General features: G+C 42.3%; 1 protein-coding gene across 1 annotated transcript; it reads right to left on the minus strand.

Annotated features, from left to right (window-relative positions):
• Positions 1–57: 57 nt before the first annotated feature.
• UBE2N (ubiquitin conjugating enzyme E2 N) lies at positions 58–18,875 on the minus strand. Its single transcript, XM_086610919.1, has 4 exons — positions 18,800–18,875; positions 1,645–1,891; positions 1,341–1,481; positions 58–744 (listed from the first exon to the last, which is right to left on the minus strand). The coding sequence occupies exons 1-4, from the start codon at positions 18,827–18,829 to the stop codon at positions 704–706; spliced, it is 459 nt and encodes a 152-aa protein (XP_086467045.1). The 5' UTR covers positions 18,830–18,875; the 3' UTR covers positions 58–703.
• Between the last annotated feature and the right edge of the window lie 719 nt (positions 18,876–19,594).

Here is a 19,594-nt window from a genome sequence, read left to right on the forward strand (position 1 = left end):
ACGATTGTCACATTAGAGAAATGAAAACACAGCAAAATAAACTGTACAAAGGCAAAGTAGAATAACAAAAAATATTTTACTAAAACATAAGATTTACAGGAGGTTTTCCAGACAAGCCATACAAAATGGTCACAAGCTTTTTCTTGGAGGGATTTTTCTACACTTGACAGCAGAATCACAATATTATTAGTGAAGGTGATGGATGTTTAATGTTCCCATTTTTTTGTTCAACCAATATGAAGCTTGTCCATCTACAGCGTCTAAGTTAGACTGGGCTAGAGGGTATATTCTAAAGTATAACTCGTTAGCTGCTTTTACCAATGCAATTAGCATCACCATAAAAAGGGAGGAGGAGCCCACAAAATTAAAACAAAAAGCCCCACAGCTAACCCTGCCTACCTTCATTCACAGTGCTTGTATTTAAACCATGATGGGAAAAATGATTAAAAGCAGAGATGTGCTGCTGCTTTTAAACAATTTCACAACAATCCAGATGATACTTCTAGCCTCTGCTCATGCGGTACAATAGTGAATTAGGACAAGACACAGATTTGCTAATGTGCATTTAATCACCAAAGGACTGAAGATGTCTGGGCTTTTATTCTGTAATGTTTCTAAGACTGTGTCCATTAAATGCAAACAAAAAAGGAAGAGGTCTTGGCAGAACAGGAGAAGTGATGCACACTTGATGTTCAAAGCGCATTTAAATATTATTCATGGCATATAGCCTAGTCCATGCTCTGGCTGCAAAAAAAAAGAAACACATTTAAGATATACTTTTCAGGCTTTATTAAAGTCATTTTAAATACTTATATTTTAAAGATCACTTTTATACCGCTGCTGCAAGTATACAAAATACATCAGTTCCGAGATTTTAAGTGCAATTTTTAACTCCTATAATACACAAAAGTTGACAGCTGCTGCAGTGGATCCAAAAGCGAAGATGCAGAATGTAATAGTTCCTTCAATTCACTACAGCCTGCCACAGAAGCAGGTATGGAAGAGATGTACTTTCTGAAACTAGATAATCTGTTCCTTAAGCTTTACAGAAAAAGCAGTGGTGTGTACTTTTACTTCACCACAAGTCCAAATTAGACATGCTTGCAATTTAGGAACATGAAAACTCCAGATGAAACAGATCAAGAGAGCACTTCTCTTGCAGTGGGCCTCACAAACTTGGAAATAGACCACTGAAGGCACATTCAGGGTACCTGGACTATGACCGCATGCAGTAATGCAAGTTGCAGACATAAAACAAAGAGGTCAGGATTTATATCCCCCAACCAGTCCGTAATCAGCTACTTCCTAAAGCTAGGAAAAAAACATGTAAGGTACATCACCTGTTTCTATGGCTTGGGCTTCATTGGTCTTCCATTGCTCAGCTACATCATTTGCTAATGGATCATCTGGATTGGGAGCGCTTAACAAAGCCTGGATCGATAGCAGAACTGTACGAATCTGCAAAGCTGGGGACCATTTATCTGAAGAGAAATTTATAGCAGTATGAAACACCATATTCGTCATAGTCAACAGAAAGAGCAAATTTTCCTCTCAGATTAAAAAATAAGCAAGGTATTCTTAGGGCCAATCTACAAGTTCCTCTACTCAATAACATCAAAAGAAAGAAAACAAAGTAGCACTTACCTTTCAAAATATCTAAACATATTCTTCCCAGCTTGTCTACATTAGGATGATAAATTTTGGTCATGAAACGTACTTTAGGAGCTGCCATTGGATATTCTTCTGGAAGGAATAGTTCAAGTTTAAATGTCCCACCCTCAAAGGGGGAATCCTGTGGACCTGCAATGACCACATGAAAATAACGTGCGTTGCTTTCATCTGGCTCCGCTTTTATCCCAGGGACTGGCTCTGCCAGCAAGCGCTGGGTTTCCTAGAAGAAAAAGAAGCAGCAATGTAACAAATACAATCCATTTAAAGTAAACATGACCTATACAAACTATTTCAAAAACTATGAGCATTCATTGTGAGCTATTTGCCTACATCCACAGAAATGATCATGTTGGACAAATATCTTGAAGTCAAAGAACATGAGGATGTGCTAAACTGGTATGCATCTCCTTTTGGATCCCTCTACTGCTGTAATAGTGTGTGCTTCTACGGCACAAGGTAACAGATAACAATTAAGCTGTCCTCAGCAAATTTCTTAACTTTTGATTAAACTACTACCGAGCTGTTATTTTTCAATATACTTAAAAGCACTTTAAAGAGCATCACAGTAAAAATACCAAAACCATTTCCCGTTCTACCTTAAAACAGAAAATCCTGTAAGTGAAAAACCAGAAGGGCTAATCACTCACAGAAAGCGTTCAATATTTGCTCTAACAAGAGTGGACTAGTTTACTATGATGAACACTCATACTGGAATCAGAGTACTACTCTGCTGCAACACTAAAGGTGTTTATAAGGATGGTTTTTATATTTACACATATATATGCATAAATAGCTTTGGTGTGAGCACTTTCAGCCTACATATAACCATGTTTAGAGTCACCCTAAAGAACAGTAAGAGTCAGGCAAGTTCTGTAAAATTAGGGAAACCTGGTTTCCTAGAGAGATTTGTATTCTTTGTTTCTCAGTTCAGCCCACAGCACCGATCCCACCGCAGACCCCTCGCTGTGGCCATAGCCAAGAGCTGCCTGTGTTCTGACCATCCATCCCGCTAACACGCTGAGTAGGCAGACCGACCAAATCCTGTACCTCTTTCCCTCTCCTCTGCTGCCAGTCTTCACAAGCCTTACAGGCACTATTCTGCTCCTTTGTATAAAAAGGAACCTGAGGCCGAAACGGGCAACAGGACATTAGGCAGAGACAAGAAGTCCTACCGAGGTCTCATTTCCTCAGGTAATTTTAGCCCCATTTCCTGCTTTTCCTCTAGCTTGTTTTTACTATGTACAGTTAATTTTTCCCCCACCTTTCTGTGTTGGCTTTCACAAAGAAAAATTATCCCGTTTCTACTGAAGAAAAATGATAACTTGTAGGTGTAATATTAATTTATTATTCTAGTTTTATAGCATATTTATTCTGTGTGTCTACGACAGCACTAATACAAGCACAAGTGTCAGTTTAACCCAGCTGGCACTAAATACCACACAGCTGCTCATTCACCCTCCCCCACCCCCAGAGAATGGGGAAGAGAATTAAAGGAGGAAAGGGAAGGAGACTCACACATTGTGATAAGAATAATTTAATAATTAAAATAAAATTAAAAGTAATAGTGACAATAATATATGATAACATATAAAATCATGTTGTCCAGTGGGTTATTGTCCACATTATTCCAGTGGGTTGTCAGCCACTGGAATAGGCTGCTCAGGGAGGTGGTTGAGTCCCCATCCCTGGATGTGTTTAAGAATAGGGTGGATGATCTACTTAGCAATATGGTTTTATGAGGATTAGGGACGGTTGGACTCGATGATCTCTAAGGTCTTTTCCAACCTAGAAATCTATGAATTATAGTAATATATACAAACAAGCGATGCACAGCATAATTGCTCACAGCCTGATGACCAATGCCCGTCCCAGACAACGATTCCAAAATAAGTCCCAAAATTGCACAATACCGGAAGAGCGAGAGGCACAAAAAAAACAGAGAGCGCACTCCAAGAGTCTGAAAGAGACCAAACTTCCCAGACAACCCTCAACTATATACTGCGCTTGACACTGCACGATACGGAATATTCCATTGGCCAATTTGACCCTCAATTCTAAATCTAAATTCAAATCGTAATACAGAAGTTGTAGGCCCCTTTGTCCCAGCCTTGCTCCCCCCCAACCCGTTGTCTTCCTGCACGCTGGCAAAACATGGAAAGCTGAAAAGTCCTTGAGGTCTCAGCACCAACTATATATAAACATCAGTGTGTTATCAACATCCTTCTCATAACAAATCCCATACTGAATCCACCACACAGTGGCATTCTAGCTACTAAAAAGAAAACTAACTCTGTCCCAGCCAAAACCAGGACAACAAAATAGACAGATTACCTTTAACTTGGCTCAAGACGTTCTTCAAACATAACTGGACTGTTACAATACTGGCATTTTGTAGAAATAAATTCACACATCATTTAAGTGATGTGGTTTTCTTGATGCAGTTAAGTTCATTTTTTGCTAAAGTGAAGTGTTAATCAAATACACAATATATACAAGTGAAGTCACAGCAATTAATGCCAAAATCCAGTTATTTATCGCAAAATTATCAAGGTCCTACAAATCATAATATTGAAGTTATTACTATGTACATACACAAACAAAAATAAATGTATCTGGTCTAATTCTTTGTTGGGACTATGTACTGCCTACTTAACTACACAGGCATTAGCAGCCAATGCCATTTATACACCTTACTGGAAGGACATCCAAGGTTCCTAGCATTGTCTACACTCACTTCTGCAGGTTTATTTTTTTCAGTTATACACATCAATTTATAACATTCAGAATTTGTGTTCTACTGGCTATTTACTTGTACAGTAATTCTGTAGAAAAGCAGTTATAATAATGCTTAAAGCTTTAGTTCAGTGGTGTGAAAGTCAGTGAATAAGAAACTATATATTATTCCTATAAATGTGTAAAATATTCTCCCGTTTCTTTCAGCAAAGTTGCAGTATGAGTCCTGCCACAGGTAAACAGGATAATCTGGATTTGCACCTATGAAGGATCATATACTTATTACAGTTTGACAGTTTTGGCAGAGGAAATAGTGTCTTATGCCAAACACAAGCTAATACAGCAAGCCAACTTGAAATTAAAAAAGAACTTAACAAAAAGACCCAATTTTTAAACTTCTTCACCTGGACTTTGCCACATACACGCTAGTAGGCAAATCATGGTTTTGGTTCTTACGGGCATGCTCAAATTTAAGACTTTTTCTTTTTTTTAAGTAACAAGGGTAACACATTCATAGCTGGGCAGATCTCAGCAGTCCCTAGCCCCCTCTCAGTCATTCTGGTCTCCAGATTGCCTCCCTAGTTATGCCAGAATGCTGACTGTAACCATACCGGGCAGCGAATCCTGGCTTAAAATAACCCAGAATCAGCAGTTCTCCGGCAGCAGCATCAGCACTTCTACCTGCCAGTGTCACTGAGGGAGCAACGCCTGGCTGTGAGCTGCACAAGCTGCCACTAAAAGACATTTGTCAATAAACAATGAGAGCGCCTATGTATGAGAAAAACAAATTCTTTTAATTGAGGTACCACATTACACTGAAGGGCTACACCACTCCCAGTATGTTCTCATGCTCAGACAGCCCTTTACGCCTCTACATTACATGGATGTGGTGATCTTGCTATAAAACACCACAGAAAAGGGGAGTGCAAAGAAAAGTACTTGTGCTGCATACAGCTACGCTAGTGCTGAGGCTATCCAGAAACCATACATGCCCCCTGTGGAGCATTAGCATCAGATGAAAAATGCTGTAAGCAAGCACACCTCGCTTCCTGCACTATGCATGGAGCTCCACCACTACCAGCATAAGTGAAGTTGTTGATTGAAAACAACTTTGAAACGAGGAGGAATACTTGCAAGAAATCTATGAAGGAACTGGTTGACACTCATCTTTCATACTCGTCAGGCTCTGATGTAGCCATCATGCAGAGCAAGAGCAAGCACCAGGCTGAGCTTCTCTGACACACACAAAACAATAGGTCGTGACTTCTGTGAACATACATCACTATAGTTTTATGCAAAAGCTGAGAAACATCTTCAGTTCAAAAAAGGCATCTTTTTAAAAGAGGATAATACAGACAAGCTTGTTAGAGACCATGAAAAACACAAGAAAGACGCTATTTAATAAAAGATATTTGTACTTAAATACATCAACACCACCTGCTAAATTCTGACAGTAAATAAGGCTTTTTCCCTTCAATTATGAAGAAATTTATAATATCTTCAATATATTTTGAGGGAAACTATGGAAAAGGAACAGAACAGAAAAAATGAATCGAAAAGTTATATTTCAAGGTCTAAGCAAATAAAATGCTTAAACATACAAGTAGGTCCAGTTCTAAGGTGATATCAAGGACTCAACTTCCACATTTTACAGTAAGGTGGCCAGTTAAAGACATGCTGATACTAAAATCAATTTGATTTGCCATAAGACTTGGAGAAATAAGTCATATTTGAGATAAATAGTTGTCCATACACAGGGCAACACTGCATTAGGTCAGGAAACTGAACTGCTTAAAGATTTTTTAAATTTTTTTTGAAGTGTACATTACCAAAGCAAACAAACAAAAACCTGTAAGTCACCCAACAAGAGTCACAAGATGTGGACTCAATCTGCAAACAAGGAAATGTTTAACTACATGTTGATGTTATTTTGTAATTTTATATTACTTTCCCCAGAGGATGGTTACCCAATGAAAAACAGTCTCTCAAACACGTTAAACAAACCAATAAATAACTTCTACTTAAACTTTTAACTTCCCACCTTTTTTAACTCATCAGGAAGATAAAGCATATGCAATACTTCACTTTCTAGTATCTTTTTAGGGAAAAATCTTTCTAACACCTTTTTAGCTGAGGAAGTGAGTTTTGTGCAATCTCTTGCTTCCCCTTTTCTCCCCAAAACTGCCTTTGAACCCCTGGTCCAATTTCAATTTTCTGTACGTTTTGTAAGCTGTTAGTGGCTAAGTCAAAAACCAAGCTCAGTGCTACAGAAGAGAAAGACATGAAGAACTCTGGTATTACATACTGTTTGGCTAGTTTATTCCAATCACGTATGTACTATTCTTGCCTGGCAAAAAAAAACTGCTAATAAAAGAGCTGGGACAACCAAATATTAACATGTTAAAGAGGAAAAAGGACAAATTCACAGAAAACCAGGCTTTGCAGTTCTGATGCTCAAAATAAATGTTTTCACAATATAGCAGTTAATTTTGTCTCCACAGGAATACAAATCTCCATCGAAATGAGTGTTCCAGAACAGCACTTTATATTGTTTCTTACTAGCTCTCCTCTAGCATCCTGAAGTAAGTTTCACTGAAGAAATTCCAGGACATATTTTGAGTTCTAAAGTATTTAATGAAGTATCCCATGCTGCCATAGGCAGTTATTTCTATTTGTCATACTCTGCAATGTTTTAGATTGAGATGTCCTCTCGCTTCTGCTTTTACTCCATTTTTTCCAATTCCAAGTTAGTGTCGTAATTTCCATTGACTAAAGAAAATTTATAAACTCAAAATGAAGATACACACCAGTCAGTACTTTAAAACAAAACAAAATATCCCCACGACACTGTCATTCACAACTGGTTATGCCCCCTCCAATTTTATCTTTCTTAACCAAGTGGTTTAAAAACACAGAAGTGTTGAAGGTGTTGTGACAAGCAAAAGCAAAGCTTTTCTTATTAACACAGGTGGCCTGAAGTAGAGCGACAGATGACACGGATGGGACAGATGGCATAGCTGACATTCTGCACAGCTATTCTTCTATGAAGACATTACATTGAAAACTAATCATATCCGGGGGGAAGAAACTCTCAACCTGTTCTTACAGTAACCTGGGAGGACCAGAAGCCTCAGGAAGAGAGTGCATTGTGATCTTTAGAGGAGACCGACAGAGCAGGAGGTGGAGGTGAGGGTTTTTCAGGTTGCCAAGACTGAGAGAAGCCACGCAAACAAGAGAGATCGATTTGCAGGGGGTATGTTTCATTCTTTGAGCTTTTGCTTGGTTATCCTGCTTTCAGTAGGAGGAGGGGAAAAAAAAAAAAACAAAACAAAACACAAACACAAACAAACAACAACCCCTCCCACATGTTATTCTAAAGCAGACATAACCACCAGGATTCTCCTGGTTCGTACATCCAGAACAAGAAAAAGCCCTTCTTTAAGGATGGAAACTGAACAACCCAGAAGATGTTTCCATACAGAAATGCACAAATACCAGTTGTTAGAGCACATGGAGATATGAACAAGTGTACAAAGGAGGAATCTACCAGAAATATACTACTATTTTAATCACTTCCAGTCTTCCAGAAATGTTTATAAATGCCTCAAGTTGCCAAGGCCTCAGTCAAAACAACTAAAGAAAGACTTCTGTATGCTACATTTTTGGAAAACAAAAAGCTACTTCAGAAGTCTTACTTGCCATCAACAGACTAAGGCAGAATCAAACAGTGGCATATTGGCAAATAACTACAATCAGAAAACTCATGTATGCAAGTATTGGCAAAAAAAAACCCAAACATTATTTTTCACATAGCAGAGTCCCTGCAGCTGAACTGAATCTCTAAAGCTTCACCTGCCTTAGAGACCACTCCTGTAGTGAAGGAGGAAATTGTTGCATGATATTAGACAATTTTTAAAGCTTCTTTGTTGCTTTTTAGAAAGGAGTACTATATTCTTTGCTCAGAAAAATAATTGCAGTTCCATTCCCTGTACTATGGCAATAATTAATCACCACACATTTCACACTGCCTGCCAAGGGATGTGGCTAAAAAAGTTCAGAACAAATCAATATCTAGCACCCACAAAATACAGGAACTTTAAGGCTACTGTGTGAAAGCCACTAGAATTTATGAAAGAAATTTGCTGGCAAAGTCAGCACACACTAGCTCAAAGAAGAAATCCAAGCTCCATGTCTTCAGCCAAATTTGCTTTACTTTAGTAATTCAGCTGTCTGCACACTCAATTTCCTGACATCCCATTTTTCTTATTTCACATTCAATATTACTGCTATACAGTTACCTTCAATAAGTAAAAAATTCTGCATGTTAATTCACAAGTTAAATACAGCAGTCTTTAGTGAGATGCTAAAACTGAACTAACACACTTTTTGACAGAATCTAACATGGTCATCTTCTCTACATAGTCCTTTAATATCAGCTGTGAAATCACCTGGTGAAATTCAAAAAATCCATTAGAACAAAGGGAGCTTAGAGAAATCCCAACACCTTAAAAGCCTGATCATTGTAAGCTGATAAATGTGCGGCCACTGGGGAAAGGAAGAAAAAAGCTGCGCTGCCTTTTCACTTCAGCCTATTATGTACCTTCACTTCTGCCTGTACAGCTGTCTCTCAACTTCATAGCGAAACATAGCATGAAGCCGATCTCAAAGAAAAGAAAAAAGCAAAGAAAAAAAAAAAAGAAGAGAGAAGAGCCCCTGATGCAGTTCACCACATGTCCATGCAAACAGCTGTGCCAACAAAAAGGAGGGTGCAAACACATGCTGTCAAAAGGATGGAAGAACAGACTGCTCCTTTTGGTGAAAGGGCTGGTTTGAAGAGTTGAGACTGCAGCGTTAATCACAGCGAGACACTGGAGTAACAGATTACTGTTCTGTAACCAACCTAAAAAGGAAACGCAGAGGCTACCTCCTCATCCCAAAGGAAGCTTAACTACCAACAGGACTAATTTCAGTAACAGATGGTAAACTGCTAAATTAAAGTCTTCATCCGCCTATAAAAGTCTTAAACACTCTGTATATCTTCTTACTTGTTTTAAACAGTTATCTAACAACCTTTTATAGGGTTGAGACTACAGAAAAGCATCCTTATGACTAGGAGCTTTATGCTAGTATCTTAGAGAGAAATAACATCATTAAGACTTTCAGAGGTCAACATAGCTGTGATAAAATTATTCCAGAACTTCAAAACAGAAAACATTAATAAGGCCTCTTACACAGAGAGAAAATATTGCAAGCCTTAGAGCTGTTAAATATTTAAAACGGCACAATACCGCATCTTCACGCAAAGTCTCAGGGGAACGATTCTCTCCTTGTATTTTCAGCAGCACATTTACTAGCTCAATTCTCTCTGCAGTAGACAAGTAATTTACCTACAACATCACCTACTAAGATGGAGGTTACATTCCTACAAGTTTGTCAGGCCAATGCAAGGTACGAGCCCTCTCTAATTGACTTCAGATAGAAAAAAAAATATATGCAATATCCACTTTTACCTGTAGGTTCAACTAACTCTGGGTGGCTTTATTCTGAACAGATCAGGGAAGACAGAAGACGGATAAGTATCTTTGCCTTAATAAGGCTTAATCTGCAACAGGAATTACAGCTCACAGCTCAGCTCACAGTGCTTATTGCTGCCCCCTTGCCAGAAATCACCATCCTGCAAATCTACCTGGAAAGTAAACCCTGTCAGAATTCCCAATTCGACTCAGGAAAAGTGAGCTGGGCTTCTTAACTAGATCTTTAACCCAAAAAACACTGACTGACAACATACAACCCACTGCCATCTAGCACAGGACAGTGACTTCTAACAGAAACTGATTAACAGTTAGCATTTGCTGTGGCTAATTCCACCAGTATGAATGAATGAAATCTGGACATCTCTTGATAGGTTTCTTCCACAGGTGCTACAAGCAAGGGTCTCCAAACAGCTGGCTACAAAACAAACTTCTGTGGCAGCCCTGGCCATTTATAAAAGGAACAGTAGGATGAAACGTTGCATGTATGGCCAAGATGGTCTAAAAGGAAGCTACTGGTAAAATAAAAGAGGCACACAAATTTAAAGAAATACACATCAGCTTTTGCCTCACTTCTTTGGGACATAAAACTTGTATTTGGTATGGTCTAATATAACTGCATAACTGTCTAGGCATATGTACAGGGTGCAGGTGTCAAGGTGTTGGCAGCAGTGGGGCTCCAGGTGTGACCTCTGTGGGAAGAGGCCAGGGGCTGCACCACACCAGACACAGTCAGCTCTAACAGACCTGCTGCAGAGTCCAGCGGAGCCCATCAGCCAAGCTGGTGGCACACCTGGAAAAAAATGTATTTAAGAACAATAGAAAACATCACACAGAGAGAAGGGGGTGGGGAGGACAGACACAACAAACAAAACCACTGTGAGAAACACTAGTGTGAACATCAAGGTCAGAGAAGGAGGGTGAGGAAGTGCTCCAGGCACCAGAGCAGAGATTCCCTGCAGCCCATGGAGGGCCAGAGTGGCACAGGCACCTGCACTGGAGCACCGGAAAAGCATGAGGAGGAGGAGGAAACAGCAGAGAGGAGCTGTTGTGGACTGACCACAAACCCCCGATCCCCCTGCAACCATAAGAGACAGGGGAGGTAGAGGAGTCGGAAGTGAGGGACTGAAGTTGAGTGTGGGAAAAGGCAGTGGTTTAATTTTGTCTTTGTTTCTCACCACCCAACTCTATTTTATTTGACAATAAATTCATCCATTTTCCCCAAGATGAGTGTGTTTTGCTCATGATGGTAATCAGTAAGTGATCTCCCTGTCTTTGTCTTGACCCATGAGCTTTTCCATCTTATTTTCTCCCCCTGCCTGGCTGAGGTGGGTAGAGACAGTGGCTTGGTGGGCATCTCGCCAAGGTCAACCCACTACACCGTAAATCACAAGGTAACTTTAAATCTGAAATGTGCTTGAAATGTTGTATCTAGAAGTATTTTTAGAGAGGATGTGGTAGTCTGTTTCAGACTCTGCAGATGATATTGCAAATTAGAGCTTTTCAAAAAGAGACGACAGATTTAAAATGAAAGCTACTAACTCCATTTTCTGCTATAGACGAAATGATAACACTTATCACTTGGAGGGTACCACACATACCAATTTATATGGGGGAAAAGGAGACGAGGAAAGAGATATCTTTCAGTTTAACTGATTGCTCAGCAATCTCTTCAGTATTTCCTTCCTAGACGAGATCAGACAATTTGCTGCCAAGTCCTCCAGGAAGATTTCTAAAGCAAATGAAAAGTCACTATCAATAGTAAAAAGCAAAGAGATTTTTTTTTAAAAGTTACACCTAAGTTCCACTCTCAATGACTAAAAATTAGTGCAAGTCCTTTATCTCATCCTTCATTGGCTTCAGCTGTTGAGTTTACAATCGAGTCAAATTGCTTTTCTCCTCATTATTTCAGCCTGGTTCTCAGTCTTGATCAACTTCACTCAGATCTGCAACTACCTCCACCTTTTCCTTTCCTCACAGAACACAAGAGCTCGCCCGAGTGGGAAGCCCTAACTTCTCAGCAGCAGTGCTAATTTGTACAGTCACCGTTCCACACACGCCTTTCATCAGCCCAAGCATTTGCAAAGTCAAACAAATGAGATCACAGAAATTATGAAGCCTAAGAAATAACCTTTACTGCAGAGTTCTGAACCACATCAGTCCCTCAGTCCAAGTTTACTGCAGCAACACAAAAACTTCTGTGCCAGCACAGCCAGGCTACATCTGTTTATGCAGTGAGACCGCTCACCATGAACCACAGTCTAATCACCTTGAGAACTTCTGGTTAATCTAACTTAACTAAGTGGTAACTTTTCTGCCTTGCACTGGCTCTCTGCAAAAACCACACAAGTACATCACCAACTTCAGCGTTTCAATTCAGACTACATACCACATACATTTGTTTTGTATTTTTATTCTGATTGCAGGAAACCCTTGCCAGCTACCAGTGCTATTAACTTCCAACTACATTTAATAGTTTGGATTAATTTTGAGGTATGAAATAGAAACTAAAGGTTTTAGCTGCATAAGGCAAAAGCTTAAAGCGGCATACTGGCACACAGACAAGTTATAATTACTTGCCAACAGCAATTCTTTCCTGTTCTGTCAGAGTGGGATAAGAGGAAAGATCACACAGATTCTCCTTCACCAAGAACTGATAAGTTGCACACAAGGTAAACCGCATGCATGTTTTTGCTTTGATTTTTGAGGTGGAGGAAGTGAAACATACCAGTCAAAACTGTCTTCTACATATATGGATAAAGTTGCTTCAGAAAACCAGAAAGAATTCAGAAAGTTCTTATAACAGTACATCACATTTTGGCACAAATTCTTCCAGTATATCAATTAATTATGTAAAGAACTGGCTATAACCAGCATTACCAAAAATACATTCGTTGTCTAAGCAGATGTCATCTTGTCAAAGATATTTCAGAATGTTTAGATTAAAATTATATCACTGTAAAACAACTACATTGCAGAAAGTCTTCTGAAAATAATGTCTGTCTTTTAGGGAAAAAAGAAAAGCAATAAAGCCCATTAAACTGTAAAGTAAAGGTCAAACATTAAATACATGGCTTCCAGTAGCTGGCTTCTGCATGAATTTTTCTCTTCCTTGCCATATAATCCCCGAGCGTCAGCATCCCACACGCCTCCACTTCCTGGACTCATTACTGGGCTAACGTTTCTGTACACTAATGCTTCCACCACCTTGTGGGTTCCTAGACCCCATCATCAGCCCTGATTGTATCTACCCCCTTCTCTCCTCTCCCCAAAAAAGGCAAGAAAATGTTCTGAGTGTCAACACGTCAAAAGTTATCAGCTGTAAAAAAAAAAAAAAAATAATGAATAGAAGAGTGGAGCAGTAGATTTAGAAACCATTACCCAGAACCCAACCTATGGACAATTGTCCAGCACCTTGAAACTACAGCTCTGCTAAGCAAGCGCTGCAAACTCTGGATCACTCACAATCTTCCCTTCTGCACTTCTGGTTCTCCAGTTCCCATCACCACACAAACAATTTTAACCACTGCAAAGTCACTCACTGTGAGACAAGACAGTACACTCCAGGTAACAGCACCTTCCCAGAAAAGAAAAAAAAAAAAACAACAAAACACCACCACAAAAAAAGAGAATCTACACAGTCTTGGAAGAAGACCTAGTTGCCAAACAACAGTAACACGAAGAGGAGCATTTTTAAGGTCAGCATTCTCCCCTGAGAATGATCTCATTCTCAAATTTTCCACAGCAGATTATAGCATTTTGGAACTGTGAAGCTGAGATCCTATGCAAATTCCTGGAGGATTATCTATGTACTAGCAGAGATCAAGCTTTTCGTGGTGCATCTCCAGCTATAGTAAAGTGAGGCATCACTAAATTCACTAAGCTAATAGTGTAAACCATTCCTGTGGTTACACTGATGGGGCACATTTGCATTAGAGCCTTGCATTCATATGCAGTGCAGAGCCAACTATCAAAGCGGTTAAAGCAAACAGTAATTCATATAGAGCTCTTATCCAAATGCCATCTACGGCAAAATTTGCCACTTGCTTCTCACTACTAACTCACCAGTCACATGTAACTATAAAAATTTGGTTTACTTCATACTATTGCACGAAACAAATTTTGATGATAAACTGAAAGCCGTGTAAGCATTAACAGACGAGTACAAAACAACTGTGTGCAAAGTGATAAACCACCATTAACATCAGTACTTAGAAAGTTTAGTGTACTATAGACTTGTACCTCAAAGTTGCTCAAGCATGATACCAGAAGGTGGTCCAAACAGGATTTCTGCCTCTAGTTTGAATATTTGCTTTTTTCCCCCCCTCAGTTTTTACTCTCTAAGGTCTACTGAAAGCTTCTTTAAGGAAAAGCCTGTGGAAAGTTATCAGTGGCCTCTTTAAGACCTTTTATTAAGACCCCATGTTTTCCTTTTAAAACTGATACTTTGTTCTAACTTGAAAGTTTTCTTATCCTCTAGGCCTGAGACTCCTTCTCAGCCTCCCTCCCACACCTCCACAAAAGATCTGTCCTGACAAACTTCAGGCTTCCAATACTCGCCTATACATCCCCCCATCACCACAGCCAGCCTGTGCTATACTAGTCGCCTGGCAAGAAGACTTAAAGAGGGTCACAAAGCAGCTTATGTATTATCTTTCTACCTTCCCACATTTGTTGGGGGGTGGGAGGAAGGCGCTTGTAAGAACAGAACAAGAGAATCCTCTAGAATTCCTGAAATTTTCACCTTTCTGTCAAAATTGAGGTTATCCACAAGATTCAAACAGCATACAAGGGGCAAAAAGACATTACAAAGACCAAATATACAGCTTCTCTGACAAACACCAAGGAAGAGCACTCTTCAGAAGTAATGTTTTCTATGTCCAACCACCAAATGAATGCAAAATACCACACAAAGGTATTAATTTTACATCTAGTCTTTTTTTTTTATCCAGGAAATAAAAAATGGCCGGAAACATCAGAGAAATCAAAAAGTAACAGCTACTTAAATTTTCATGTAGACACAGATGTCCATGCCTCAGAAGCCCACACCTTCCAAGACAAAGCAAGAAATTTGGCTTCCAGTAATACTGTTTAAGAACTTCTAGAAAGTTTCAGAAGTTGCAGACTAAATATCTAACTTATATTTTTTAAAAAATAAAGCTCATTATACCAACCTCTAATATAGAATGCCGTATGTGCCTATCAAATACACCATGAATCACCATAAAACCTTCCAGAAATTTTACATTTTGAGGTAACATTTTACAACTCAGCAGTCTAAGTGCAACCCAGATTCTCGAAAAATGCTGCAAGCAGGAGCTCACTGGCAGCAATGTGAAAATCACTTCTCACAGTAAAGAGCAAAGAAGGAATCTCTCAGACAACATCACACTACCATGAAGGAAGAAATCAAAGCCCCAGTAATTTAACACTGATAAATTTGTTAATAAAAAAAAAAAGTCTCAGATACTGCTTCAGGTGGTTTGCTTCATGATATGACAAGGTACAGTGACAGAAGTGCTCCTAACAACTGGCTACACAGTTAACACATAGACCTGGACATCAAATCATGAATGATAATATCACTGCAGCAGTGAAAACAGCAGAAAAAAACATTTGAAAAGATAACATGAGGCAGCACTGCCCATCTCATTCAGATATACCAACTGCACTTGACACAGCAATGAGGTAGTTTGAATGTCAGCCAAAAAAAAAAACCCACACCATCAGATGCAATTCAACTCCTTACTCGACTGGAGCTACGTGACTTTGCAACACTGGACAGAATTGGTGTATTAAGGGCTTGAAAGTAAAAATTGCCAGGCTTATTTATTGTATATATTGCAACTGCTCACTTTTTAATGTGTGCAGTATGAAAAAAAGTTTACAGCATCAAAAACACATATCTGTGTAAACGTGCTGTACCACACTTTTATTTTATCTTACATTAATGGATTTTCTTGTCAAGGTGATTCTTAGAGGAGCCCTGGTTTTGGACTACTGAAGAAATAAAAATATCTCAACTCTATTCACAAGATAGAAGGTCTTCCAATTCTGATTATATCTTTAAAATTCAAAACTATATCATCATTTTCTTCTCACCATTTGTGATGTGCTAACACTAAGTCATAACTCCAAAGCAAGTCATCCCTTGAGCTTACAGATATCACTCCCCTCCTACTTGTTTGAAGTCTGTATTTCTACATAATCCGAGGACAGCAAACCAGGAGTAATTCCGTATCTTCTGTAACAACTGCTTTGCAACATCTATACTGTCATCTTTTAATCGAATTTGGGGAAAGTACTGGAAATATAAATAGAACTCTCTGTCGAGACAAGGAAAGCTACTGCTCTCCTACTGGGCTAGATGACAGCCTGCACATGGTGGAGAAGCAGGCTGAGGAGCACAGGGCTGCTAGTCAACCTGAAAGCCAAGCCATCTGCCAGCAGTCGGTCAAGACGAGGAACGCCAACTGCGCTGTGAGTGGTTAGCTGGATTTGTACTTCATTACAGTCCAAATACGCACTCCTATCCCCAACCAGCCATCAACAGTCTCCCTCGGATCAAAGGGAGAAGGTCTTTTCCTAACAGTAACCTAAGCCATTTATTTATCATCAAGTTATTTCACCTTTCTACAGCTCTTTCCTATCAGTTTCTCCCTTCTGTTTCCTGATCTTTCAAATCCTCACTAGCAGCAGAGTTCACTCCCTCCTCTCCCTCTAAGGCAATCAGTAATAGGAAATTTAACTCTAACATCAAGATTGGCAGGATAGAAAAGGTCAAAACAACTCTCACTTGAGACTCCTGAAGACTCAAGCAGGCATATTTCTAGGTCCGCACCTCTGCAGCTGTGATATTTCAAAATATGACTCTGCACATTTTTGAGGCTGTAGTTACTAGCGAGATTTGAGTCCTGGACTGTATGTACATCTGGCAACCTAACGTGTGCACAGCACAGGAGCTAAAGGATTGGTCATCTAACACAATCAATCCAAGATTTAAAAGTTCTAGACTGGCTGCAGACAACTTATAATGCATACATGGAAACATACAACCCAACACACACACCACTCTATAATAGATAATAATCCCAAAAATTCTAAGAGGTATCCTCTGGAGGAAATATGGAGTTTCTAGGTCTCTCTTCTGCTGCCCTCCACCTCCCCTTCCCAGGAGGACAAGAAACATTCACATGCCATCACACATCTTTGAAGAGAATCATGTGAATTGCTCCACGTTTTTTAAAGAAAAGCATGAAAAAAGCAAAAGCACCAAGAAGGACATTTATGCAGCAGCTTACAAGCGAGTGCACTGCTCAGCTGTGTTCAGAATTGTTAAGAGCTATTAAAAAAATTTACCACAGCCACCAGCCTTATGACTGATCTCCTACAACATCTCTGTGATGACCATCAGCTCCACTCTATTATGAATCAGTGTTCCCTCTCACATCTGAAATATATTCAGCTTTGCATGCTGTGCACTAAGACAGCTGTACAAGCATCAAACTCATTCTGTAAGATTTGTGTTTGTTATTTTACTGCTTACAATTGTGAGCAGTAATCATAGTATAGGCTGTTTCACACAAGATAAACACTACTCCTGCCTTATTTTTGCCTCATCACCTCTGTCACCTATTAGATGGTTTGACTTTAATTTAGAGAAAAATCTAGTTCTATTTTTCCACCCACTATTTAACATATCCTACATTCGAGTGTTTTACAACTGCATGCTCAATCAAGAGAGCTTCACAGCATCATAAATTATTTGTGACATTCTTTCACTTCAAGTAACAAGGGTGCTGTTATTTCCTATGAAACCTAACGAACCTCAATGGAACCACTCAGTAACTTTTGTAAAGGGAGCGATCACCAATTTGAGGCCTTCAATTCACATCAATGCAAAGAGAGCGGGAGAGAGCAGCCCAGCACAAACATCCACGCTAGCTACAGGACCAAGCCACCATAAAGACCCACAGGCTTTGCAATGCAGCTACCTGCATCTGTTGAGTGACTCCCAATCATCCAGGTCTTGAGCTAAAATTGCACTCGGAGGGTCAGCTGGAAAGTACGCCGAAGTCGAGATCCTTTACAAAGCCTGGTAATTGAAGGCGGACGCAGACACGGAACCGCCAGCACGAACACACCAATACCGCAGGGCCGACAGCTCAGCGCGCACGCAGCAGCACCCAGGGCAGCCCGGTGTGCGGCGGCACGGCCGCCCCCAACGCACAGCTCAAACCCGGGTTTAACCACTCGCTGCGTTCTGTCCCTGCTGGCACAGGAGGAACCCGAGCACCGCGCCGCCGCGCTCCCCTGGCCCAAAGGCGGCGAGAGCTGCGCCGGGAAGACGGGGCCAGGCCGGGCGCCGCGCCGCCCGTCGCCGAGGACGAGCCGCGCCGCCGGCGGAAGGGGCTGGGGGCGCGCCGCCGCCGCTGCCTTTCAATCTCCGAGCCCCGGAGAGGGCGCGCAGACACCCGGCGGGCGGCAGCACCGGAGGCCTTGAGGCAGCGCTGCCCGCCGCCCCCGGCCCGCCAGGAGGGCCCAGCCGCTCCCCACCGCCCGCCGCTGCTGCCGGGCCCGGGAGCCCCCGCGGGCGGCTGCGCAGCCGGCGGCGGCAGGACGCGATGGGAGATCCAGGCCTGGCGCGGCCCCCTGCCCCCACTGGCTCCCGCTGCGGCCGGGCCCGGCGGCGGGTGACCCCCCGCCCGGCACGGGAAGGAGGAGGCCCGGGAGCGGCCCTACCCCCGCGCGGCCGTACTCCCGGGCACCGGGAGCGGAGCGGCGCCCCGCCCGGCCCGACCCGCCGCGCGAACCCCGGCCCGGCCGCCCCTCGAGCGGCGCGGCCGCGAGGAGGGCGGAGGTACCTTGATGATCCTGCGGGGCAGCCCGGCCATCTTGTCTCGTCGGGGTGCTGGCTCGCGGGCTCGCCTCCGCTCGGGAATCGCGCACGGGCGGAAGTAGTCCGCGCCGCGCTTCCGGTGGCGCCGCCCGCGGCGCGGGACGCCGGGCAATGTAGGCCGCGCCCGCCCACCCTGCCGCCTGCACGGCGTCTCGCTGGCGGCTGCTGCCCCCGCTACGGGGCGCCCCGGGGGCAAGGCGGCCCCCTCGGCTGGAGGGGGATCTCTGGGCCGTCGGCGGCAGGAGGGGGCGTTGCGGGGGCGCCGGGGCGGGAGGGAGGGAGGGAGGGAGGGAGGGAGGCAGGCCGTGAGGCGGCCGAAGGACTGAGGCGTGCCGCCGCCCGCACCGCCCTCTGCCTGAGGCTGCGCCGCCCCGGCTGCGGGTGGCGGGACGCGCTCGCCGCCTCGCCTCACGGGCCGGCGGGCTGCTCAAAGCTGAAATGGGCCAGGGCAGCCAGCCGGCAGGCTCGGGCGGGCGTTCGCTTCTCCGAGTTCTGCGGGAGAAGCGGGCAGCGGCCTCCTAGGCCATCCCGGTACGAGCTGGCAGAACCCAGCTGCCAGAGCTGCTTACGGTCCCTCTGATTTGTCCCCTCTGCGACCAGCACCGGCTATCTGCAAAGGCAGGAGAAGCCCGTTTATAATAAGTTTGTGAGGTCATCAGTCAACCTGACAGGATTTCATCAGCGTGTCTTGTGCACCATGATGGTACGGTGTGTACCATTTCCTGATTTTAATCGGTGCGAGTGTCACAGATATATCATA

Source organism: Tauraco erythrolophus, chromosome 4 (genome assembly GCF_009769465.1).
Source record: "Tauraco erythrolophus isolate bTauEry1 chromosome 4, bTauEry1.pri, whole genome shotgun sequence".
NCBI classification, from domain to species: Eukaryota; Metazoa; Chordata; class Aves; order Musophagiformes; family Musophagidae; genus Tauraco; species Tauraco erythrolophus.